We start from the raw sequence: 26,632 nt of genomic DNA on the forward strand, positions 1-26,632 counted from the left end.
AAAATGTACTTGAAAATGTCTAAAATCTATTCATTTCATTAAAATGTTTTCCCACTGTAGAGAAATGTTTTATTCAAAATTAAACAACTATGCAAAGAAAAAATCCTGTTAATTGTTGTTAACTGTAGATAAATAATTAAAAAATATCACATCAACTAAATAAATGTCCCAATGAAATAGAAACCAAACAAAAATGAAGAAAAGTGATCTGTTCTGGGACGCTTCTTTCCTCAATCAAATTCTATTTATTTATTTGCTTGTTTATCATAATGGTGTTATTTTTTATAAAGATACTTGACAACAATCATGAAAAAAAAATTAAGCTTCTCTAACACAATCATGCTTGTGTTAGTAGTTCTACTATGTTCTACTAACACAAGCATGATTGTCAGCGTTAAGACCTGCCTCTAGCTCAGATTGAATGTTTCTGACCGAGTGCTGTAATTATGCAGATTGCAGTAGGACCACAGGAAGGACGCAAAGGAGCGTGATTTGTTTTTTCAGATTATATCTGTCTCATGCTATATATATACATATGTTATACATATGTACATACATATATATGTTACTGAATGACGCTCAGTGGATATTTTCTTCCTTGATGGCACTGCCATATTCCAGGTTGATGAACATCTAATGGGCTCAAATTGGGAAATGATTGCTCAGTTTCTCTTGATTGAGAAAGTGTCACTTTTAAACTGAGGATCTTAGTGTACTTTTACACACCTAGCTTTATAGATTTATAAATTAAAACCAGTGAATTGTCTGGTCAGCAAGTGCTTTCAAAAGCACACATAAATCCTCAAACATTGTGCATTGATATGAGGATATTTAGTTTCTGATCATAAAACTTTCAAAGAGGCTTAATGACAGGAGAAATAACATTGAGAAATAACATAACTTTAAAATAACAGCTTTTTGATTCTTTTTAAAATGTAATTTAGAAAAACTTATACTATATTTTATCAATTTTGCCAATACTTCTCCTTTTTTCTGAGAAACAATTCCATGTTGAACAAAAACTTGACAAATGATTACTTCAAACAAATATCTTGTATATCATGTAAAAAAGCTTTGATGAGAAACCAGACAACATTTGCTTCTCGTCTGGACTTCACCATTTATTTGCCTACCTCCATCAGGTGTGACAGTGAGTCTCGGTCAGTCTTCACCACAGGTGAGTCGCACAGTGAGGTTCACCGTGTCAACTGTGGTTTGTGTTTGTTTCATGTGGAACCACCTGCAAAGAAAGCAGCTGCCCTGCTCCCTGTTTCAGCTCTCCCACATTATTTGCAGGAGGATTTATCACATTTGGGTTGTACTGGTGTTGTGTATATCTGGGCAGTCAGAGACTGAATCCAGTTCTTTAAGCGTTAGAGAGCCAGGAGGTATACCATACCAGATTTTTAAACTGGGGTTCAAAGATTTCTATTTCACTTAGAAATAAAGGACAGAAGAAGCAAAATTAAAACGTATTCACCCTCAGTGTTATGGCATTAGAGGAAACAACAGCAAAGGTAAAGCATCAACTCTATCAACATTTGAAATTATTCACACAGCTGGCAGATTCAGATTTTAAAAAATTATCATCCAACCCAGACACTTTATTTTTCCTAATAGAAATAGTAAAACAATGTAACAAGGACTGATCATATTTATTACAAATGCATTTTTAAATAGACTGTTAAAAATTATTCAGACCTTTCTCAATATTAAGTATATTTTTTACTGTCATTAAAACAGTCAAACTGTTCTTTGTTAAGCAGCGTTTTGAATTTTTCTTCAGACCATCAATCTGTGGTGTTGAGCTTCAAGTCTGCAAATTTCAACTCGAGACTCTGCACCACCTCAAAATATCATTACATCCATTCAGAACAAACACATTCCTCGATTTGCTTTAAAGTTTCTTCTGCCGAGGTATTGAATTGTAACGTCAAACAGTTTAACAAAAATCTAGAGATAAACTGAGTTTTATTTTATTCTCAGTGGCTTCTTCCACCCACAATGCCCTCTGTGGTAATCCTCCTCTTCCTTCTGCCAGGTAAATGTTTAAAAATAATTGATTGATTAATATGGAAAATAGTCATTCTTAAATATTATTAGTAGATTGTTTGCACAGTTTAAAGGTTTAATCCTCATTGTTGCCAATAAATTCTCCTTGTTAGTTTTCTGCGGTGCCGTTGAGGTGAACTGCTCCCAGCCGGACCAGCCCAGACTCCTGGCGGCTCTGTCTCCTGCCTTCGACATGAGCGCCATCCGACCCGTCGAGAACCAGAAGACCTACACCAACGTCAGCGTGTACTTCACTCTCTACGGGATATTAGGAGTGGTATGTTGAGGTTCAAACCCTTTTAAAATAAAACATGATTTCTTTGATGAAATAGAGTCTACAGTTTAAATTTTTATTAAATGTAAATTTTGTTCAGATTAAAGCTGAGTGTCACATTCATATTCCAGGATGAAAAGTCCCAACTGCTCGTCACTTACATTTGGCTGAACTATGTAAGCTGTGAAACCATTTGTTGCTGTCTCTCATTTTTATTTGACTGATTACTTTCTATGCATAAATTCTGAAAGCTAACTGAGATTTTTTTTTTGTTTGTTTCAGTGGTGGAAGAATGAGTTCATCAGTTGGGATCCAGTCCAGTGTGGCACCGACAAGATTTCTCTTCCCAAGGAAAAGTTTTGGATTCCAGATATTGTAATCAATGAATTGTGAGTTTAGTTTCAGCACTTTAAATTTTGAACAATAATGTTGCAAAATAAGTTTGTTAAAGGCACAAGGTGACAAAAAGATACTTTTTTGGAATTTAGTATATTTTGCACAACTTTAAAGGCTTTGAGTTGTCCTTTAAAGTCAACTCAAGTTAAGTTTAGCACATTTCAGCAACAAGCCAGTTCAATAAAATTGTAATTGTTTTTCAGTGGCTCTGAAGGTTCAGGTCTGGGACTAATCACTAGTTTATCTCTGTAATAACTGAAGCTCTGTGCTGACCCTTGATTTTACCTCTTTAGGTCCGAAGATAATAACTTCAGCTGAACATAATTTTACTGATCTTTTCTAAGCATATGTTCAGTGCTAGAACTAGTTCAGTCACCTGGTGACATCATAATGTACAGCTGTATGTCATCTGTGTATTTCAAGATGAATGAATGTGCCAATATTTTCATCTGCCAATATTTTCTGCTAAATATGGTCAACATCAATATGGGTTTTCCTAAACTTATCATGTTCTGATTTATGCTCTGTTAGCATGGAGGAAAATAAAGCGCCATCGGTCCCATATGTTTACCTGTTTAATGATGGAACGGTGAGGGATTCGTTTCCTGTCAGAGTTGTGAGCTCCTGTAACCTCATCATCTACACTTTCCCCTTCGACATACAGAATTGCTCCCTGACTTTCAACTCCTACATCTACTATGGTGAGTCTCTCCCTTAAAGTCTTTCTTTAAGTTGAAGTTGAAACTCAAAACAGGTTTAATATATTTCACTGGGATCACCTGTTGTGCTGTAATCAGGATGTAAACTACAATCAGAACAATCAAAGGGCAAAACATTTTTATGTCAAACTGTGTCCAGGCTGCTAGCTGATGACAGTCTCTAGTCATTTAGTCCTATTGAGATGCGGTGGCATAATTATTACTATTTTATGTAAGAAATCAACATGTCCAAAAAGTTGTGTTAAAGGCAAGAACACAAGGTTCAATTCCTAACTCAGTGAAATGTGAGTCTCTAGAGGGAAATTGATATTATATTTAATGTATCTATTGACTTGTAATAACATATTTATACTTGCCTGTGACCTACTAAAGTCACTATCAATGACTAGGTGATAATTACAAACAAAAACTATATATATTAAAACAAAAATTATATATATTAAATATCTTTAATCAAAACTGTCAACCCTCATACTTACTTTCAAAAGCTTGGATAAAACTTTTCGAAGTATGTTTTGTAATCTTGTGTCTAATCAGTAAAATGGCACAGTGAAGTTTTTAATAGGACTTTCACCTTGTACAATACAACGTTCCATCTTTTCTGCATTAATTATCATTAAATAGCACATTGTGAAGGACATAACTCAAAGTGAACATTTGGCAAAAAAGTGCATGTAACAGTTACTTATCTCATTTCAAAACTAATAGAAAAGTTTTGACTGTAAAAAATTACATTTTTTAAACGTTGCATAATTTTCGTAGGTATTCCAAAACTGCAAAATGATTAGATGTGGACTGTAACTGTAGAGAAAGAAATTCTGTCAATATCAGGGAAATCAATGTTTGTCTTTTTTCCCCTGTTATTCTTAAATATTTTTTGAACTATGAAATACAGTAGATGACCATATGTTAGAAGGGTGGAGCTTTTATTAAACTTAATGTGCGTCCTTTTCTTTCTCCAGCCACTGAGATCAGAGTTTTCCTCGGGCGTGACGCAGATCTAATCACAGAGTTCTCCAAAGAGGTGATGACCACCATGGGTGAATGGGAGCTGGTGGACATCACCGCAAAGAAACTAGTGAACGATGATGTGACGGGTCTTTATACAGACATGCTTACATTTTATGTAAGTTAGTAGTATATTTTCAAATAATTATATATCATTGAATTACATTTGATAGTAAGTGGCCTTTCAGTTTTAATCCTATTCTCCGTACAGATCCGAGTGCGGCGCCGTGCCACCATGTACGTGGTGAATCTGCTGCTGCCCAGCTGCTTCCTCATCACAGTGGACCTCTTCAGCTTCCTGCTGCCTGCTGAGAGCACAGACAGGTCCTCCTTCAAGATGACCCTCATCCTGGGCTACACCGTCTTCCTGCTCATCATGAACAACCTGCTTCCAGTCACTGGAAACACCATACCTCTGATAAGTCAGTCTGAGCTTCAGGTCATTGATAGTTGTGCACATCTGGTCGTTGTGTAGACTGCTTTTTCACTGACTGTAGGGTTTTATTCTCTTCTTTCTGAGGGATTTTCTTCATTTTAAGAATAAAATAGCCTACCTTCACACAGCAAGTTTTGATGAATCCAATTCTGTTTTTAAAGATTGTTCATACTATTAATTGCTATGCTCTACGTTCCTGTTCATTGATGTCACACAGCAGCACACTGTTTATGGAGGTAATAATGAATGGAGCCTTTTATGGGTCAATTTTAAAGTATCATCACAAGATGAGGGATATTTGTTTTGTACATGAGAGAAGCTAACAAACAGAAAGCACAACCAATAGCAAAAGCCTATTTGTGGAGCATTGTCTGACATTTCTGTAGAGAAATCTGTCTGGATGTGTGGTGAGAGAAAGGAATGGTGTGATTGTTATGTGATGAGCTTCACTGACAGAGACTTGTTTAATAATGTCATAATCATAATTTTTTTTTTACCATTGTTTATGTCCTTATTTACCCCCTCCTCCTTTTTCTGGTGCAGTAAAATGTGACATGACAGTTCAGACATCAGATGCTTTATACAACATATGTATGTGGCATGGAGTGGATTTTTTATTTATTTATTGAGTAACTAGGCCGATCAGACTGCTATGAAAAAGCCGATAAAGGGTTGCATATGGGCAAAAAAAATATATATATATACTGTATATATATATATATATATATATATATATATATATACGTATATATACGAATCATTTTAACGATTCTAATAAACCAAACCACTTCAAAGTTTCCTTTCCTGCATCCTCTGCTCTCTTTCTACCAGATGTCTTCTTCTCTCTCTGCCTGGCTCTGATGGTGGCCAGTCTGCTGGAGACCATCCTCATCACCAACCTGCTGAGCAACTCGGCTGACTTCTCTCCCGTCCCTCGATGGATTCGGATTCTTGTTCTCAATTTTCTCGGCTGTCTCGTTTGCATGCCGCGAAAAACTGAGAAACCAAAAAATTCAGGTATGCGGGGAACATGAAATAATAAAAATCAAGTGAGAAATGAGATAAATGCAATCCGTAATTGGCAAGTGTCATCACTATTTCCTGAAAATAGAAAAGAGGACGATGTCAGTGGCTGCAGAAATGAAATCCGATAAAAGGATAAAAGGAACAGGAGGATCAGCTGAGGAAGAGGAGGCCGTGACGGAGCTGAAGAGCCTGAGCCGCGTCCTGCAGGCCATCCGCTGTGAGGTGGAGCAGCAGCAGAACGGGAAGCAGAGCTCTGAGGAATGGATCCAGGTGGGTTTCATCATTGACCGCCTGCTGTTTGGCCTCTACATCGCCTTCATATCAGTCAGCTTCATCACCATCATTATTGTCTGGATTAAATCATACAAGCAGTAGACCGCTGCATGTTGGAGACCTGCAGTTATTCAGAAAGTGCTTACAGAATATTTTACCAGAATATTGTACAGTGATTTATTTTAGCAACAATGTTAGTGCCATATACTTAAAAAAATGCAACTGTTTAGAAAGTTAATGTACACAATGATTTAGGGGGCTTTAAAATCTTATTTATCAATTTTATTTATCACGTATTTAATATTTATTATAGATAATTACAATGCAACATCTAATGTAACATTGTGGAATTTTAAATGGAGGAAAGGTTTTCTGAAAAATAAAATTTACTTGAAAAATGTCTAACAGCTTTTCATTGAATTTTCTTTCCAACACTTTATTTTATTTCCAACTCCATTATTTTAATTTATAAAGGCTTTTGCTGTGAGATATATAGAAGTCAAAGTTTCACCAAACATATTTAGTGATGTTGAATGAGACACTGCAGCTGCATTTTAAGGTTATAGATGACGATGTTTCTCCAAAGCAAAATAAACTCAATTTCAACTCAATCTGAATTTTAGTAAGCTTAAATATGAGTGTGAAAAAATATTTTGCTTCTAAATGTGTTTATTAAATATGTGATCAACGGAAATTGTAAACGTTTTAAAAAATTTAATATGATATTGAAAATAATCCCAATCCCACCAAGTCTGATCATTTTGTGTTTTACATCTTTAGCCTCCAGGTTTTAAATGGAGGCTAAATGGATGAGCTCTGAATTAATAGCTCATCCAGATCAAATATTATTTCTTTTTTTCCTGATGTTATGTTGGGTTAAAAATCCTAAAAAAATAAAAATAAAAAAACAAACAAACAAACTGGGTAATTGAAGGGATTTTCAAAACAAAGTGCAAATCATTTTCCACAGGAAAATAAATAACTGCTTTTTTTTTTTACTTTTGTATAAAGAACACCTTCAAATCCCGTGCACAAATCTAACAGGACAGCCCTCACCACTTACACATCACTCAGTCTAACAACTACTGCTGACCCAGTGTTAATGTTTTTAGTGCTGCCTGCTGAAAGTCAAGCCTTCTAAGCAACTATTCATCCTCATCTCTCTGCTGACTCTGGGTAAGTACAGGACTTATTTCTTTTGACCTGGTTGAGTTTATGCTCTTGCAGTTCTGTTTATAAATAGGGAAACTATACTTTGAGTAAAAATATAAGTACGCCCTATATGAACTCTATCAGGGTATAATAAGACCGACCTGCTCTTCCCCAGGTTATGAATTATTTCAACCTTGAATGTCCAAAAACAGATTCTACACTGTATGCTAATATAATAAGCAAAAACACAAATACTGTGTGGAAAAAAGTAAGCACATCTCATAAAGCAATGGCTTGTAAACTGCTTTTTTCAGAAGTTACTTTAAAAATGAAGATCAGTGTCTAGCATCATTTCAGAGGAGTTTGTAGCCCCCTGATACAGCATTATGTGATTGTCTGTATGACCCTCAGATAGCTGAGAGTGATTGGTTCTTTCACATGTTGTCACCATATAAAATCTCCAATAACTCAGGTAAGGAGAGCTAGAGTTTACGCTAGTCGCTTGTTTTAAAAAAAGCCACTAGAGGAGTCTGAAAAGTCTCTAAATATAGGGACAAAGTCATTAAGTTGGCAACAGAGCTTCCCTCATCCTGACCACATCCCTGCTCATTCCCACACTTGATCACTGCTGATGTTTTTCCATCGTTTTAAACATTTGTATGTCCCAGACAAGTGAACTGCTGACCTTCTGCTTTTGTAGAAAAGATCACACTAATTATTGCTCAACTAGTGAAATGGTTTACTCAGAAACTCCTGACTTACCTTCTTATTTTGTGTTTAAACACCAAGGATGTATTTAGCTTTATACTCAAATTTGTATTTTTGGCTTCATCTTTGTTTTATAAACAATCAAAGTCTGGAATCTGTACATCTAGGGTTACTGTAAAAACTCTATTATGCCCTGAAACTCTTCATAAAAATCACATAAAACTCCAGAGAGGAAATAGCTTCCCTATTGAAGAAAATGTGTGTTATTGATACATTAAAATATTATATTTAATTTTTTGTCGCTTGCAGCCCCGTTCAACTCCGCCGTTCTGAACTGCTCCCAGCCGACTCCAACTTCACTGCTGAGCTCTCTAAAGCCAGTGTTTGAGCTGAACGCCATTCGACCTGTAATAAATATGTCGGTCCCAACCCAAGTTAGAATTTCCTTCACTCTCTTTGGCATTTTGGGAGTGGTAAGTACAACTTTTTCTGTAGTTTTTTTTTTTTTCTCTCATTTTTTTCCCTTTGCTGTTTTTGTTGTATCATTGGCTCTATTTTGTCACTTTTACTTGATTTTGTTAAGATGTTTCTTAAAGGTACAGTAGGTAACTTTTCCATTTTTATTTTACATATTTGTGTATGCATGATTGGTTGTTTCTGACCGAGCGGTGTATTTCTGCAGACAGCAGTAGGACCACAGAGAGGAGGCAGCAGAGCTTATTTACCTGTCTTGTGCTGTAACGTCAAGACATACAGTTAGTTTTAACAAATATGTAAAAAAAAAAATATATATATATATATATATAATGTTTTTGTAAAAGTTACCAACTTTTGCTTTAAAAAATAATCAGAAAAGTTTACTGTTCTTTTCAGGATGAGAAGTCCCAGGTACTGACAACTTTCATTTGGGAATCTTTAGTAAGTGTTTTCCTTGAAATCCCTTTCATAAATAATCTATCAGTGATTCTAACTTGTAATATTTAGAGAACCAAACCTTTTGATCACACTGAATCTATCACTGTGCCTAATGATGTAAAGTACAAAGCCTGTTGTTGCTGAGGTAAATTCTGGTATTTAAATTTAAAACATGTAATTATGTGTACAGGCGTGGAATAACGAATTTACTATTTGGGACCCAGTGGAATGTGGTGTTGAATGGATTGCAGTTGCACGAAACCTGCTCTGGGTGCCAGATATCGTCATCAACGAGTTGTAAGTTTTTCTTTGGATGTAGATGAATAACTTGGGGCATAAAGATCTCAAGGTTTACACAGGAAATTACTTTAAGTTACCTTACATATAGATATTTCACTATTATTACCTACTTTGTGTGTGTTTGTTGCATAAATTTTGTAGTTTTGATGTAAGAAAATTGTAAAAGGCATGAGTGTTTTAAAAAGCCTCAAGAATTGCCAATTATTGCCTCAAGAAACATCAGGTTGCTGATATTTTCCATTCTAATTAGAGTGTTCTTGGTAGTTATTGAAATTCAACCAGGTGAAAATAAGATATGTACTGTATGTAACATTATCTGTGTCTGACTTTCTGCAGCATGGAGAAGAACTTAGCACCAAGCGTCCCGTACACCTACCTTCATTTCAGTGGTCTTGTTTATGATAGCTTGCCTGTCAGAGTTGTGAGCTCCTGCAGTCTCAACATCTACCTGTTTCCATTTGATATTCAAACTTGCACTTTCACTTTCAATTCCTACATACACCTCAGTAAGTACAAACTATGTTGACTATAAAGTAGAGAATAGATGAGTTTTATTATCATTAGTATTATTTAAAGGCATCTGCTAAGCTAAGTTCATTATACGAGCTACTTCTCAGTGCAATGCTGGTAAAAAAGTTATTGAAAGGGTTAATAGAGGAACGGAGTTGGATGACTTCCTGAAAGAGGAGTGTTGGAAAGAGCAGACTTTTTTAAAGAGACAGAGACCCAATTTCAAGGCTTTAAATTATGAAGTTGCATTTTTTTTTAAGTCATGTTTGATATGTACAGCATTTTTATAATAACTGAAGGTGACATAGTTATTTGATTGTATTATAAAATGGTAAATATTTGCCAAGGAATACATAATACCTTTCCTTTAATAAAATATTCTCCATTTGCTGAGCATCTTTATCTGGTCCAACATTTTATTGTCCTTACAGGTGATAGTATACAACTTGAACTTAGAGACACAGACCAGGACATATTTCAGGCATCGATAGACGAAATGGCAACCATGGGTGAATGGCAGCTAGTTGGAATCAAATCAGAGAAGGTGACAGTGCCAATCCTAGAGGGGTCCTCTTATGATGAGCTTCACTTCTATGTAAGAAAATTATGCAGTTATTTGATGTTTGATGTTAACTAATTATGAACTAAGTGGGAAACATCAGTAAACTTACAGAAAACACATAAATTCTTAATTTAATCCATCAATAAAAAAGGAGATGCTAAAAAAAATAGACAATTTTGTATTTGCATTAAAATTGCATTTACAGCATTATGTAAAATTAATACTGTAAATACTTGTATTTACAGCAATGTAAATACAATACACAAAAAAATTTAATTTACACAAAATCAACAGAACCCCATATTTTTTTTGCATAATTATGCATTTATTGCAAATTTTCTTTAAAATGTTCAAAAATATTGGGTTTAACTCCCATCAGCAGGTGGAAGTCTTTCATACTTCTACTCCAGAGCTGCCTGAGCCTTACTTGAGGTCAAATTATAGTCCGTGATTGATATAACAACAAAAAGTCACATTTACCATCCCACATAAGCCCAAATGTTGCAAAATTCCTTGCAAATATTTCCAAAGTAGCACCACAAAACTAATGATTTTCCATGCAGAGAATCACAAAAATAATTGCAAAATCCTGGAGGAACAGATTAGATTAAAAATGTTACTTTTCACCACAAAGTTGTTTCCACAGTTTTACTGATTATGATTTTTTTTTGTGTGCTGTTTCTATTGACAGTAAAGTTTTGTATCTGTCTCAGATTTACTGTCTGCTTACATGCATTATTCTGCTGCAGGTCTCTGTTCGGCGCCACTCTACCATGTATGTGGTGAACCTCCTGATCCCCAGCTGTTTCCTCATCACTGTGGATCTCTTCAGCTTCGTCCTGCCCATCCAAAACATTGACCGGTCCTTGTTCAAGATGACCCTCATCCTGGGCTACACAGTCTTCCTGCTTAGCACCAATGACCTGCTCCCTATCACTGGAAACACCATCCCTCTCATCAGTCAGTTCTTAGAAGCTCTGCTGGTTTATTTTACTGCATGTGAAGAATGTATCTGTTGTTAATGCAAAATTAAGTCAATCTGATAGACACAAACATTGCATGGGGAAAGTGTTGTAAGTCTGGGCTGCAGACATTACAGAACATAAAATGAAACCTGAGATATTGCTCTTAAAATCCACAGAAACAGAAAAGTTTGCATAGATTGAGAAAAACCTCTTCTTATAAAATGGGAATGCTTTCATGAGCCAAGCACAGTCAACAAATCAGTATTTGCACAACTAGACGAACACCATTTTTAGGACAATGTCAGTCTGGTCGTTTTGCGGGGCATAAAATGCTTTTGTAGCAGAGCAACACTTGGAAGCACGTTTGCAAAAACCACCTCCAAATGTTATTATCTACGTAATTATCACGAATATAACATGTCAACCTTTTATGTGAGTCAGGTGATTGGCTTTAAGATTCACTATCTTATTCTAAAGCAAAATCTGTTAAGTAAATTAGATTTGTGTAAATCCTAAATACTTTTTGGGCTGTTGTAAAAACTTTACAGTCCTAAAACTGCATGCCCAGGAAAACATGCTCCTTTTAGTAGATAACACTCCTACATTGTCATTTTCATCACTACATATTCCAGAACATATAGCTAGATAACCAGCAAAGCCAGTTAGAAAAAATTATTCTATATCAGCATCACAACTTTGCCATGTAAATTACGCATGCTACAACTTTAACTAATTTGTTTATGAAGACAATGGTAAACAATGCAGATGGACATTCTGCATTGATGAAGGTTCAATCACTTCTGCATGCTGAATGCTTGAAGTGGCTCCAGCTGATGCCAGCCCAACGTGATGTCAGATCATTTCAACTAATATTTTTCATTAAATTTGAGGCACATATAGAGCATGAAATCTATCAACCCAAAAACCTTACCTTGTGTAAGGTAAGGGGTTTTTTTTTACCTCACACAAAAATATGTAAAGTAAAAAACGTTGTAGTGAAAATAACATAATACAGCCTGAGGCAGCTGAATGCTGGGAATTTTACACTTCTGATTCAAATACACATTCAAAAAGACTAGCTAGCGTATTCATGTTTTATAAGCCTGGGTAACATAACAGTGTGAGAGCAGCTTAATAAATAGTTACATAATATAAACACAAGGCACCATTTCCAGTTTTACTTTTCATGCAAAATCATGCAATCAAAATAAAGTGTAAGTATTTATATTAATAGACAAAGCTAAAGGCAGAATGTGTATCTCAAAAAGTTTAATTTCTGATTTTGTTCTTTTTGTAAAACAACTACAACGTGCTAGAGCTTTTTCTCATCACTGCTCCAGATGTGTTCCTGTCTCTCTGTCTGACTATGATGGTTACCAGTCTGATGGAGACCATCTTCATCACCAATCTTCTGCGGGGCTCGACTCACTACACTGCTCCTCCTCTTTGGCTGAAGGTGTTTGTTCTTCGCTTCTTGGGTCGACTGGTGGGGCTTCCACCAAAGCCTGAGCCACAAGAAGACCTGGTGTTTAAGAATCCCGACACACAAGGTTGGCCACAGACCCAAAATATGTTTTTTATCTCCATCATGATCTATTTTGAATTGATAATAATAATTTGCTTTCTCTGGGACAGAAATGGCAGATATCTCCACAGAGTGCAAAGAGAATGAAACAATAGAGAAAAAGGAAACACTAAAGGAGGCTGAGACCCTCCAGGTTCTGAAGAACCTCAGCAGGGATCTCCAGGCCATCCACTGCCATGTTGTCCAGCAGCTGAAGGGAAGTCCCAGCTCAGAGGACTGGATCCAGATCGGCCTTGTCATCGACCGCCTGCTGTTCATCTTTTACATCTTCTTCATGTCAGTCAGCTTCGTTTCCATCATCATTATCTGGGTCGCCTCATATTACTCTGCATAACTTCTGGTTCGTTTTACTGCAGTTTTATTTAGAATTTAATATGTTCTATTAAATCACAGATGTTATTTATTTTAGAATATAATTACTTCAAGTTAAAATCAAATCAATCAATCATTGACTTACACAACCCAACTGCCATCTTCTGTTTCTTGCAACTTCAAAAATATGAATGTCCTTGTTATCAAATGTTTTTCTCATGATATATTTTCAAGGCATGCTCTGTCACTGCAACATATTAGATTGTGTGAAACTAAATTTAATTATATACATTAAAAACATTTAATTCAAGTTGTAGTTTACTTATCACTTTTAGATTATAATGTTACCTGTACATTTGTTGATCCTCTTGAACATAACCATAAAGGATGGCATGTAATTATCAAATTGTAAAGTTAGTGACATTCAGTTTGAATCTCAGGATGAAATGAATCAATATATAATAAAGTATACCCAAGAGAAAAGACTCATGCTAACATGAATTAAAATTAAATACAAAACATTTGACAGAAGTCAATATAAAATTAAATAAAATGTTTCTTATCAGATTCAACCCACTCCGAGACAGTCAAAGAAAATGATCAGCACATCTGAGAACCCACAAAGAAACCCTGAGGCTACAGCATTTTGAAAAAGCAGCAAAACATCCCCACATCATCACACTGCCACCACCATACTTTACTCTTGGTGTGATCTTTTTATAAAATGTGGTGTTACTGGGTGTTAATGGGACACACACACACACCTTCCAAAAAGTTCAGCTTTTGTCTTTGTACAATTTCTGTACAAAGACAAGAAACTTTGTACAGTTTCTTGTTTTTGACAGAACTAACTTTCTGTCAGTTCACAGAAAGTCCTTCTGGAAAAATGAGATGATACCAGGATATTTTTACTTCTTTCTAATGGTAGAGGCATGACCTCTGACCTTAACTGGGGCAAGTGATGCCTGCAGTCCTTTGGCTGTCACGGTGGGGTAATGTGACCTCCTGAATCAGTGACCGGCCAGGTGTGATAAACCACAGTTATGTTTTAACAAGGGGAAATTTTTTTTCTCAAAGAGCCATGTGGGTTTGGGTTGTTTTAATAAACCCCTTTATATAAAAACTGCATTTTGTGTTTATTTGAGGGAACCTACATCCTTGAGACCTAATTAAAGTTTATATATTTGCTGATCATGACGACAGTCGGTGTAAAAGAAATTGTGAATAATTAGTTTTTAAGCCCACTATAAATCCCAGATGAGCCCATAATTAATCAATGCAGAACTGGAACAGGATGTGATTCCCTGCAGGTGGAGGTGCTGAAAAATAAAATGGGTGAATGCTCATTGTAGGTGAGAAATAACAACTTGTTTCTGCCCTTATTTTGTTTTTGGTCCATAATGGATTGTTTTATTATTATTATTATTATTATTATTATTATTATTATTATTATTATTATTATTATTACAATTAATATGTACTACTAAGAATTAAATGCATTGAAACTCTGTCAGTGTCTGTATTGATTATAAAATCTACTTTTTGACATAATTAATAAAAAAGAAAATAGAAAATGCAAGCACAGATTATGTGTATAATGCATAAAATCAAAATCTATAAGGAATTTTAGATCCAACATTTTTTTTTAACAAAACCTATAAATGAATTTTAGGTGAGTAATTAGATGTAACTTTGATTAAATACTTGGCCAGTAGATATGGTTTAGTCTCACAGGATTTCCTTTCCACGGCGATGTTCAAGTAAGTAACAAAAACAGGAGTCTCAGTGTGTGCGCGCTCAATATTAGCAGGAGTTTTTCAGTGCATGCTATTAAACCCATGTTTGCAGCATGATTCTGCTTCAGCAGAGGCTCAGCTTCACTTCAGGGTTGCTCTTACTGGCAGGTAATTAAAACCTCATTTACTCCTTTTTTGTTGTTTGTCTCAAATTACATATTTTCTATTAAGTTGATTTTAAAACATCTCATGTTGTTTGAGTTGAATCTTTTCTGTATTGTTGGTTCAATAAATGGGCTCAAATTTCAAATCAAAGTTATTAAAATACATTTTTGTGAATTTCCACTTAGGGAATAATATTGATCAACCTCCTTATTTTAGTTTTAAGTTGAACAGTGTGTGTTTATAGCTTGATTGTTTTTCTATAATTTAGCCTTGATTTACTGCTTTCATTCTTACTCTAAAAATAGAACGTAAAATTTTTATAAGTGAGATCATAGACAGGTGATAGACAGTTTTATTTATTTCTGCACAGTTACAACATGCTATGGTAAACTGGTGTGTGAAGAAGGCCGAAGTGGTCCGACTCACGATTCCATGCAGGCCGTGTTTGACATGCAGCCCTTCAGGCCAGCTGTAAATCTCAGTAACCCCACCATCACCAACATCTCCTTCACCCTGTACGCTGTCCTTGGAGTGGTGAGTAAATACATGCAAACTGAGAGGAAATTAACCAATAATCTAATAGGATATACCACAATCATTCATTGTTATTTTCTGCTTTTCAGAATGAAAAAGCTCAGTTACTCACTACGTTTTTGTGGCTCAGACTGGTGGGTTTCATAGATGCATAGATAATTCATTTTACACTGATTAGGAAGTTCACTGACATTTATTCCTGTTTGCTGGCTGCAGTTCTGGCGCAACGAGTATTTGGTTTGGGAGCCTGAGGAGTGTGATGGTGTCGCCAGGATTTCTCTCCCTGTAAAAGAGCTGTGGTCTCCAGACATCATTGTTTATGAGTTGTAAGTTACCTGTTTTTTTTTTTTTTTTCTTGATTTACTTTTCAGCATGCATGGACCTTCAACATTCATTTAGATAGTAACTGAATGTCATGACGTTTTTATTAAAAACAAAAACATGCTGCCCTTAATATGTGTCAGTTGATAAGGAGTCATGCTGCATACATTTTGCTGATTCAGGTAATCCTTTGGCTACATTCAGGTCCTACTTCATTTAGTGAGGTCAGATAATTTACTTTTTATCAACTTCAGTATATTCAAAGTAAGTTGGTAAAAGTTACCTATCCTTTTCGTTTCCTGATAAAGGAAGAGGTAACAGTGGAGAGGAAAGACCCAATTTCAACAGCAGAAACCAGCCTCATCTGTTACTGGGGCAGAAGATTTAATACTCAAAATCAATCAAACTAGGTTTTTATTTCCTCATTACTGAAATTCTACCCTAACAATTTAGTTTCCGCCAGAAAATATTAGGAAATTACTGTGCTAACATTATTTTAAGGAGCACGTCACATGGGATGTGTTTTCTCTATGGTATCTACAAATGAAGCGGATGTTGAATATGCTGTATTTCTCAAGCACGCAGGGTAGCTCCCTTGTTTGCTTCCTGACAGTAAATTTTGCATTTCAAAATAAGGTGGATCTGTTCATGCTACTGTTACTTGAGAAAACCTGTATTTAAAAAAGTCAAAAAGCTAAAAGGTTAATCAGACGTGCAGCAGAGTGATAACAAGGGAGTGCAGACAAGCATGGAGAAAAGGGAATTACATCTCTGGCTTGAGTTAGAGCTGCAAGTAGGCCTGAGACGAATTAAAACCATCTACCATTAGAGTACAACTCTAATGGTAACAAAATATCAAACTACTAAACCAGATTTTGCTTGGAGAGACTATATGTCCTGCTTGGGTTGGGAACGTCTGGGGATCCCCCAGAATAAGCTGGAGGAAGTCCCTGAGGAGTGGGATGTCTGGTGTTCCCTCCTGGATCTGCTGCACAGATCAAACTCAGAGAGTTTCTCCTAAAACACAACAGAAACATCTTGAATGTTTGCACCTCTCATCTGGTGCCTTATAATAAGGAGGTGTGCAGTTCATCATAAAGATGTCCAGATCACACAAATAAAAAAACACAGGCATACATACGAGGGCCATGCAGTAAACGGACATTATGTTTTCTGTGAAAATACATTTCCTAATCTACTTCATTGTCCCCTGCTGTTTCCTCCTCCACTGCCTTCCAAGTGTGGATGATGATGTTTCCCAGGCGTGTCCTTACGTCTACGTGAACCACACAGGACGCATTCGCTGGGACAGGATGCTGCGGCTCGTCTCAGCCTGCAACCTGGAGATCTTCAGCTTTCCTTTTGATGTGCAGAACTGCACATTCACATTTGGCTCCTACATGCATACAAGTAGGAAAGCTTTCTTGGTGTTTTAAAATAAACAACGGGGAGCCAATATCAACATTCTTCTTATTGCTGCACTCTCTCACACTGCCTGGTAATTCTTGTTTGCAGTACGTGACGTGAGAGTCAGTCCAGCTCTGACCTTTAGAGAGATGTCAGACAACTCAAAGCAATACCTGGAAGCCAGTGGAGAGTGGGAGCTGGTGAACATACTGGGGGAGACGTCCATCCTGAAGTTTGGGGTCGACGAGTGGGACATCATCACCTTTTGGGTTTGAGAAATTAATTTTTACTGATTTTACAAGATTTAAATGTATAAATCCTGTTGCTAGGGAACTGTGGTTTGTTGTCTGAAAGATTGTATTGAAAGCAAGTGACTTAGAAAATCTGGCATGTTGACAGTATACTAGTAAAAATTGTTGCCTAGGAGCAGCATTACTTATGATTTTTGCTCCTTAATTGAGAGGACCAGTTCAATATCCAGCAATAGATTATCTTTTGAAAATACTCAAGTCATTTGCGCTTCCGTACAATCAAAGTGGCGGCAGAGTATCTGGGTGTAGGAAATGTGACGTCACAGCTAAAAGGTCATGAACTTCCTTTAGGATTCAGCATAAATCAAAACCACAGGTGTGTAAATGTGCATAAATTAAAATTAGCACACTTTAGGCTGACTGTCTTTCTCTTGTCCATTAGGTGGTCATAAGGCGGCGTCCAGTGCTCTATGTGGTCAACCTGCTGATCCCGAGCTCCTTCCTCATGCTCATTGACATTCTGTCCTTCTACCTGCCCCCCCACAGTGTGGATCGGGCCTCCTTCAAAATGACCCTGATCCTGGGTTACACCGTTTTCCTGCTCATTATGAACGACCTGCTTCCCAGCACAGCTAATGGAACGCCCCTGATAGGTCAGGCCTTGTGTTAAGGGCATACTGTTATAAAATAAGGTCTGTGTTGTTTAAAAAGTGTTTGTTACCAAACTGCTATAAGATTTTGTATCATAGTCAAAGTTGCAGAACGTAACTTTCGTAAAAAAAATTTTTATATATTTGTCAAATTTGACAATATGAGAATATAATATAAGATAATTTGTGAAAAAGTTGAGGTTTCTCCCAGAACCTGCAGAAATGCACCACTCAGTCAGAAGTGACCAATCAGAGCCAGGAGGAGGGTTTAAGTGCTGTTAATCACTCTTGTGTTCACCGTTTTGCTCTTTGCTTTTTGAAAGGCCATATTTTTAACGTGCTGCGTGTTCCTCTTCATCAGGTATCTATTTCTCTGTGTGCCTGGCTCTCATGGTCATCAGTCTCCTGGAGACAGTCATCATCACCAACGTCCTCCATCACAGCTCCATGAAGTATCAGGAGGTTCCAAACTGGGTTAGAATCGTTGTCCTCAAATATATTGCAACCATGATCTGCTACCAGTGGCCCGAAGGTGTTTCTCCCACTCTTAAAACACGGGAAGATAAACCTGAGAGTTCAAACGGCAGCACAGGCGCGTGGGTCATCCAGCCAGTCAGCCAAGCAGCCGACAGGCACCGAACCTACAGTGGAGGTAAGCAGGGAATTAAAATGTACATCAGATTTTTTTTTACCATTTATTAAATCATTATATTTTTCAGAGATAAATAAAAACTGAATTGGAAATATCAGGAAATGTATATTTTTATTTTGTAAAAAGGGTGTCCTAATTACTTTTTACATTTGCAATGTGCAAAACTGTTCATTTTGAGGGTGAAAATAACACTACTCTGGATTCCATCTCCTCTGTTGTAGACACAGTTTCTCTGCCTGAGCTGCAGCTGATCTGTCAGTACCTGAAGGACCTCCACGCACATCTTCTGTCGGTGCAGAAGGAGAGTGAGCTGCTGGACCAGTGGTGTCACGTAGGATACGTCCTCGACTTCCTGCTCTTCCGCATCTACCTGCTTCTGATCAGCTGCTACGCCATGGTCATTATCACCATGTGGTGCATCTGGATCAGTCAGACCTAACTGGACACGGATCAAATGTGTCAAATAATCACAACCCGATGTAAGGTGTATTTATGCAGATTATTTATTACAAATATGCCCAGACTTGCATTTTAAGATACTGTGGTTTCCTAAGATAGTGATGGAGTTTGTATTTGTTGTTGAAGCTGTATGTATTTTGTGTTTTAAAGTTATAATATGTCCAGTAGTTATAAAAAAATATATACATTTTGATTAACAGAAAATTGTGATTGAAGTCAATTTCACATTTGTTTTAAAGTTTATTTTGTCAGAAAGTTCTTGACTGTTACCTTTTTTTTCTATTTACTCTTATGTACCATCCATATTTTAGCAAACATATTTATATGTATATCAGCATGCCATGTAGAGATCAATCAATTATCAATTTTTGCTGTTAATCAACATCATTTAAATAAAATATGACAATAATATAAAATGAAAAGTCAGAGCTTCAATTATGTTATTTTTTTTGTATGTGTGTACAATAATTTTAACCTGAATGATTGCATAGTTGTATATTTATTATTGTGTCTTGGTAGTTTTTTTTTAAATTGTCCATTATTTTTAATGGAAGAAGTTTGCAGTTTGAATTAGTTTGTTGTTGATTCATATCATGGAAGTGTATCCAGAAAGAATTTAAGAAACAGTTGTAAATCCAAACACTATCTTTATGCAAATACATCCATAAGAGCTCTTATTACAACTATCGAGGCAGTAAAGGCCTTGAGTCATGCACCAGTGTCCCAAATTGAAAAGTCAATATTAGCTGCTGGAGGAGGTAATAATTACGGATGAAATCATGTGACAAGAGCAGAGACATCTCCGGTCGATAAGCTAGTCTACAGAACATAGTCTAAGGAACCTGGTGTGAAAATTATGAAGATTTCAAATATCAAACCTTTTGCACTGATCCTCATCTTTTTCTCTCTGTTTCATGGTAAGACAATCTTTTGACGTGTACATTTTGTCTTGTTTTTATATTTCTACATTAAGTCTTGTCTCAATAGGTACATGCAAATAACATAGGAAGTAGAATTTTATTTTATCTGCTATAAATTATGTTTTAATTTTCTGTCTCTTTTTCAAAGGTTGTGTAGCAGCTTTAAACTGCACCAATCCATCCCCCGAGTCCATGTTTAAGGAGCTTGACGACCAGCTATTCCGTAAGAACCTCATCCCACCTGTCGCAAGCTTCTCAGAGCCGCTCAACGTAACAATCAGCCTCACTGTGGTTGGGATTTTAGGAGTGGTGAGTCTAAACTATTCATACACCGAAAATAAATTTTGCCAACAATGTAAACCGGCCAGCATGTGGTGAGAGTGGATGGTTAATTACGTCGAGTTGCTAACTTATATGGTGACATAGAAAAAAAGATCAACTTCCTTTAAGAGAGAAAATCTCCAGCAGAACCGGGCTGTACATGCATGGGGTTTTGAAAAGACAGAGCAGACCCACAGGCCTCGAAGTAACTATTGTTCTTTAAGATACATATTTACCTATGCATATGTATTTTTGAGACTATAGTTAAATTAGCTTTCTGTATGTATTCAAAAGTACTGAACAGTGGTCATATTCATAATCGTCTTGCAGTAATTCAAAAAATGTTTCATTTCTAGGATGAAAAAGTCCAAACAATGACAACTTTTTTATGGCAAGTTCTGGTAAGAGAATAATGATCTAATTGATACAAAGCTCAATATAACAAAGATCATTTCTGTAGAATGTCGACATTTTCTCTATAAATACGTTTTTTGTTAAATATACAACGTGAAATTTGATCTAATTTTCAGTTGTAATGATGATGAACTTATTTTTAATGTGATTAACCTACTGAGCAGGGTTTTGTTTGTAATGACATAGGAGTGGAAAATAGCAGGACTCAGCTGGGATGAGCAGGAATGTGGAACTGAAAGAGTCTCTGTACTTCGGGAAAAGCTTTGGGTTCCAGATGTTCACATCTCAGAGTTGTAGGTCTAATCTATTTTCATTCTTTGGTGGGGTTTCTATTAGAAATATTAAAGAAGTATTTTTTAACAACTTTATTTCACAGTAACTTAGTATTACAAGGGGAGTTTTAATCAAAATGTTTTTAGAACAGCCAGGAACAAAGCTGAATTTATTTTGTCTTGCTTTTCTTTTTTATTTCAGTATGGATGAGGACAAATCTCCTCAAACTCCCTACGTTTACTTAAACAACACAGGTCATGTTTATGATGATAAACCCATTAGAGTGGTCAGCTCCTGCAAGCTGGAAATCTACAACTTTCCATTTGATATCCAATCTTGCTCGTTGACGTTTGGGTCATATTTACACTTTGGTGAGACAACTATACAACATTTCCATTACAAAAGAATAATATCTGAACTCTGCAGTGCTTCATTGTTATATTTAGATCTTAAAGCAAGTTTTTACCTATGAAATGTTATACATTTATATTGTAAGTCTATGTTTGACTTTCAATGGTTATTGACTGACTGCTGAGCTCTGAAAATGAATGTTTGTCAAGCTTCGGAAATACGGATGCTTCCTGGCATGACAGGAAAAAAGATTATGAGTGAATCCAAACGTGTGCTGGAGATGAACGGAGAGTGGGAACTCTCCGACATAAAAGTGGTTCCATCCGAACTGGAACTAGAGGCAGGAAGCTACTCTGTGGTCCAGGTTCAGGTGGGCTTGGTTTTTACTATTATACGTTTCTTTTTTCTGTAAAAATGTATGCATATCCAAACTGCAGTTGCAGTAGTTTCAGAATCAGCATCCACCTCCCTGTAACAAGAAACACTTATTTAAAACAGGGACAAATGTATTACTAAAACAGATTCTGCTTTAATTTTAGCTTTCTATGGAAATGATTCTTCTTTGAGGAAAGAAATTGACAGATTCAGAATTACAGCAAAGCAAAATATAAAATTGTCCAACATAAGATATTATTCTGCACATTATGTGATGGCCTGGTATAGTATAGTATATTACAGTAAAGTTTAGCATAGTATAACACAGCATAGTTTAGCATATTATGGCGTAGTGTGGCATAGCATACTGTGGTATAGTGTAGTATAGCGTAACATAGAATAGCGCTGAATAGAATAATACATTAGCAGAGTAGAGCATAGTATAATTTAGTATATTATAACATAGTGTGGCATAGTATAACATGAAATAGCACACCATAGCATAATATAGTATAGTGCTGCTTTGCATAGCATTATGTGGTTCAGTGTGGTCAATATATAATATAGCATTGTGAATAAAGTTTAGTAAAATGTAACATAGTGTGGTAAAGTACAGAGCCGTATAGTATAGATGAGCACAGTACACATATACTATCGCAGTGTCCTTCCTGTGTATCATCTGCAGCTGATCCTGCGCCGCAGACCAATCGTTTATGTGGTGAACCTGCTGGTCCCCAGTTGCTTTCTCGTCACTGTGGATCTCATCAGCTTCCTGCTGCCTCCTCAGAGTGTGGACAGAGCCTCTTTCAAGATGACCCTCATCCTCGGCTACACCGTCTTCCTGCTCATCATGAATGACTTGCTGCCGGTCACAGGAGACAGGACACCTCTGATCAGTAAGAGACACCTTAGACTTGGTACATCTTCAATTTTGCATACAATACAGCTGAATTGTTACTCTAAAAGGTGCATATCAGTTACAGCTGAAAATACAGTCAATGATATTTGACAGAAATAGAGACTGAAGTATATTCAAAATCTACACAACAGTATAAGAAAACTCCAGTAAGAAAAAGTACTAAAGAGATGCAATTAACAATCACAAACAGAGGCACAAAACAGCAAGTCTTCAATCAATGGCATTATGATTGTTTCTTTAACCAGATAAAGTTTCCCCTTCAGTCTAAATGTGTTGGCTCAGCCTCACACTTCATCCATGTTTCTACTGAACAGCACACCTCATCAATAGCAACGTTAGCACAGGCATCGTGTTTATTGACTTTAAATACCAGATCTTATAAGGAAGTTCTGATCTAAACAGAAATGAGTCAGTGACTTTGCTCTCTGTGTGTGACAGACACACCTCTAAGATCAAGTCAACCTGCTGTCTATAAGGAGATGAGCAGCAGGTTTATCTGGTTGTTATCTAAACTTTGTTTCCTGATCAGGTTTCACAAATAAATGAATACAAACATACAAAAAGAAGCGTGATGTATCCTCCAGCAAAATATATGTAACAAACAATCTCCTCATTGAGGATAAATAAAGTCAGATTTAATAACTTGTGTCAGTCTTAATTGCTCTGATGTTTCCTACAGACGTGTTCTTCTCCATCAGCCTGGCTCTGATGGTGGCCAGCCTCCTGGAGACGGTCTTCATCACCAACATCCAGTTCAGCTCCAGCCAGTACAATGCTGTGCCTCACTGGCTGAGCGTATTGGTGCTGCGTTATCTCGCCGTTGTTGTTTGCATGTCTCCAAAGAAGAGCAACAGAGTTACAGTCTGCCTCAACCCGTCTTACAAAGGTAAAGTATCTTGTGAAATAAATAAGAAACACAGCAAACGCCATATTTGTTGTGAAGTTTAGGATTTGAAGAAATTCTAAGTAGTAGATTAAATGCAGGTTTCATATCTCCAACGAAGAGCATTTCAAGTTTTAAATATATATATTTATTTTCCCTTTATTAACAACTTTTGTGCACACAGAAATATCTCCATACTGTATATAAAACACCAGGTTACAGAAAAGAAAAAGGACAAAGACCCTCTGCATAGAAATGAAACTCACAATTATTTTGAAATGAACCACCGGATAAAGTTTCAACACTTTTGCTGGCGTTGCATAAAAAGTGCAACACTGGCACATTTTTTGTCTCAGATGTATTTAGATGTTTTCAGTACAGAAAGCAAATAAAGGAAAGTGCAACCAAAAGCTACCTTCTTTCATCACAATAAATATGTATTACAGAAATCAAAAATTAATTTAAAAAGGCTTTAAACCAAACAATACACACATTAAAAAAACCAGAATCACAAGACAAGTTTTTTTCTTCCTGAAAAATGTTGTTAAAAATTAACTTTTCTTTGCCTGTAGACAGATTTTATGGCCAGACTTTTGGCTGTTTTCAATTGCATGTATCAAAAATGGTTTAAAGCCATCAGAAATCCTCTTGTTTCCTCAGATTCAACAGCAAACACAAACTCCGTCACTATCTCAGGAAACCAGGGCATCTTAAAGGAACCACATCCAGTGAAGGCGCCCACCTCTCCTGCGGCTCCTCCAGAGCCGGCTCTGGAGGAGCTGAAGAAACTAACCATTCATCTCACAGCCATCCGTCTCCAGGTGGACAAACACTTCCAGGGGTCCAAAACCGCAGAAGAATGGCAAATGATTGGAATAGTAATCGACCGTCTGCTGTTTTACTTGTACATAGTCTTCATCATTGCAAGCTTCATCACCATTACAGGTATCTGGATCTGGAATAATACATATGCTGCGTAAGTTACATCTGAAGGGACAAAAACACCAAGAGTTTAATGTTTTTATTCCTATTAGATCTGCTAATTTCCATAAAACCAAATCAAACAGAGGTTAACTTTATTTAAACTCAGTTACATACAATTAAGCTTCTCTTCAGGTAGATTCTATGTAGAGTGGTGAAAAATTTCACAACAGATTTTTATGATTTTATTCATAGCATCAAAATGATTACAATACTTTATGTGAAGTAATGATTTTATTCTTCTTCATTTTCCTGAGCTTTTTGCACCAATGTAAATTTTGTTTGTAAGACATTAAAAGTAATATATTACAAGATTAGAAAAGCGTTTTTGTTTGTTTTTGTTTTAAAGCAATGATCTTAGAAAGTTAAACTCAGTGAAAACATAAGTCTGAGTAGTAGAAATAATAAGCATATTTCACAACAGCTGTAGCAAACATATTTTTTGCTTAAAAACTGACTAACAACATATTTATGGCTGAAAACGATACATTAAATTAATGTATTTGGACGAGAAAATTGCCTAATATAAAACCATCTGCAAAACATTGACTGTTGTTCCATGCTGACATTTTGTCATACATCTGTGAATTTAGAGGTGAAAATGCTCTCATAGGATAAAGTGAATTCATAGCAGTAGTGAAGAAAGCAGAGACCCTGCACAGATTTGTTACACAGTCGTATTCAACTCCAGTCCTCTACCTCGGCTTCTGTTTAGGTTTTGTTGTGATGGTTCTGGTCTCACCTTACTGACTGTATTCAGCATAGCAGTCAGTAACTGTCTATACCAGTGAGAATGTTTATGGCTGCTTGTTTTGACTACCTGTCTAAGTCAGGGGTCAGCAACCTTTCTCAGGTCAAAGAGCCACATTTCACAGTAGTTCGTAACCGCTGCTGCAACATAAAATTTATCTAGAAAAACCAAAAAAAGCTTTGAAAACTGAGGAAACTAAGTTAAAATGTATAAGTAATTAAACTTTTTCAAAGAAGGAAATGGGCCAGCAGAGTGAGTCCTTTCAATAAATATGGAAAATGAAGATTTACAACCCATTTATAAATGTAATGAAAATAGTTTGAAGCTAAAAAAATATATTTAGCATACAAAACGTACAAATCAGAGCTGCTCCAACATGCTGCCACAATGTTGATCCAGTTCATGCTATGTAGATTAACAAAAAAGAAAAACACAGACAAGCTCCTCCTAGTTTTAAGAGGAGCTTGTCCTCTTAAAAGGACAAGCTCCTTTTAAGAGGAGCTTGTCCTTGTCCTGGACCTGGAGTCACCTGGTTTCATTCTATAGGACAGAAGAGTCACCTAGTGGCCTCCCTCTTGTCTCTGACCTTTACCTAGCTTGTTTATGGCTATAAACATGCTATAAAAACCTGCAACATGGGCACATTTTGCATAATTCAGATGACTTCTGAATTACACACAAGAGGCTGCTCTAATGTAAAACTGGTCATGTTATGTTTGAATTAGGAGTTTGTAAAAATGTATGTTAAAACGTATACATTCATTTGATTCCATAATGTTTGTAATAAATAAAAGAATATTTCAAAGTCACACTGCCACCACTAGATGGCACCACTGTCTACAAAATGTGCTGATCATTGTTAATCATGATAAATAAAATTTAAAGGATGACTCTCCATCACACTGATGAAGCAGCTCTGGGTTAAATGGATCTTAAAAAAATAAATAAATAAACAGGTATGTTGCCATGGAGAGCTGGGAAGTCATAAGAATAAAATTTGAGTCCATTTTAATGTTAAAATGATTATTAAAGTACTTCAGTCAGAAAAAGCTAAGCAGTCTGAGATATTACAACTT

General features: G+C 36.2%; 2 protein-coding genes across 2 annotated transcripts; both read left to right on the plus strand.

Annotated features, from left to right (window-relative positions):
* Positions 1 to 2,004: 2,004 nt before the first annotated feature.
* On the plus strand, positions 2,005 to 11,353 carry htr3e (5-hydroxytryptamine receptor 3E). The gene is made up of 15 exons (XM_023339796.1): positions 2,005 to 2,041; positions 2,166 to 2,329; positions 2,609 to 2,715; positions 3,254 to 3,423; positions 4,404 to 4,538; positions 4,668 to 4,871; positions 5,717 to 5,902; positions 5,997 to 6,181; positions 7,297 to 7,360; positions 8,354 to 8,517; positions 8,918 to 8,962; positions 9,150 to 9,256; positions 9,596 to 9,765; positions 10,201 to 10,364; positions 11,081 to 11,353. The coding sequence occupies exons 1-15, from the start codon at positions 2,005 to 2,007 to the stop codon at positions 11,351 to 11,353; spliced, it is 2,175 nt and encodes a 724-aa protein (XP_023195564.1).
* A 4,173-nt stretch (positions 11,354 to 15,526) lies between these two features.
* On the plus strand, positions 15,527 to 25,146 carry LOC102232870 (5-hydroxytryptamine receptor 3A-like). Its single transcript, XM_023339797.1, has 16 exons — positions 15,527 to 15,628; positions 15,718 to 15,762; positions 15,845 to 15,954; positions 17,190 to 17,359; positions 17,465 to 17,625; positions 18,050 to 18,260; positions 18,619 to 18,909; positions 19,131 to 19,337; positions 20,437 to 20,597; positions 20,966 to 21,010; positions 21,210 to 21,316; positions 21,498 to 21,667; positions 21,857 to 22,017; positions 22,708 to 22,918; positions 23,621 to 23,827; positions 24,485 to 25,146. Exons 1-16 carry the CDS (start codon positions 15,527 to 15,529, stop codon positions 24,802 to 24,804), a joined length of 2,679 nt encoding a protein of 892 aa, XP_023195565.1. The 3' UTR covers positions 24,805 to 25,146.
* The last annotated feature ends 1,486 nt before the right edge of the window (positions 25,147 to 26,632 follow it).

The sequence above is a fragment of the Xiphophorus maculatus genome, chromosome 9 (assembly GCF_002775205.1).
Source record: "Xiphophorus maculatus strain JP 163 A chromosome 9, X_maculatus-5.0-male, whole genome shotgun sequence".
Taxonomy (NCBI): Eukaryota; Metazoa; Chordata; class Actinopteri; order Cyprinodontiformes; family Poeciliidae; genus Xiphophorus; species Xiphophorus maculatus.

Coding starts and splice junctions, on each gene's coding strand:
- htr3e (XM_023339796.1), top strand. CDS start 2,005: ATGCCCTCTGTGGTAATCCTCCTCTTCCTTCTGCCAG. Junction 4,539..4,667: donor AGTGAACGATGATGTGACGG/GTCTTTATACAG, acceptor TACAGATCCGAG/TGCGGCGCCGTGCCACCATG. Junction 9,766..10,200: donor CAATTCCTACATACACCTCA/GTAAGTACAAAC, acceptor TTGTCCTTACAG/GTGATAGTATACAACTTGAA.
- LOC102232870 (XM_023339797.1), top strand. CDS start 15,527: ATGCAGGCCGTGTTTGACATGCAGCCCTTCAGGCCAGCTGTAAATCTC. Junction 15,629..15,717: donor TGTACGCTGTCCTTGGAGTG/GTGAGTAAATAC, acceptor TCTGCTTTTCAG/AATGAAAAAGCTCAGTTACT. Junction 21,011..21,209: donor CTTTTTTATGGCAAGTTCTG/GTAAGAGAATAA, acceptor GTAATGACATAG/GAGTGGAAAATAGCAGGACT.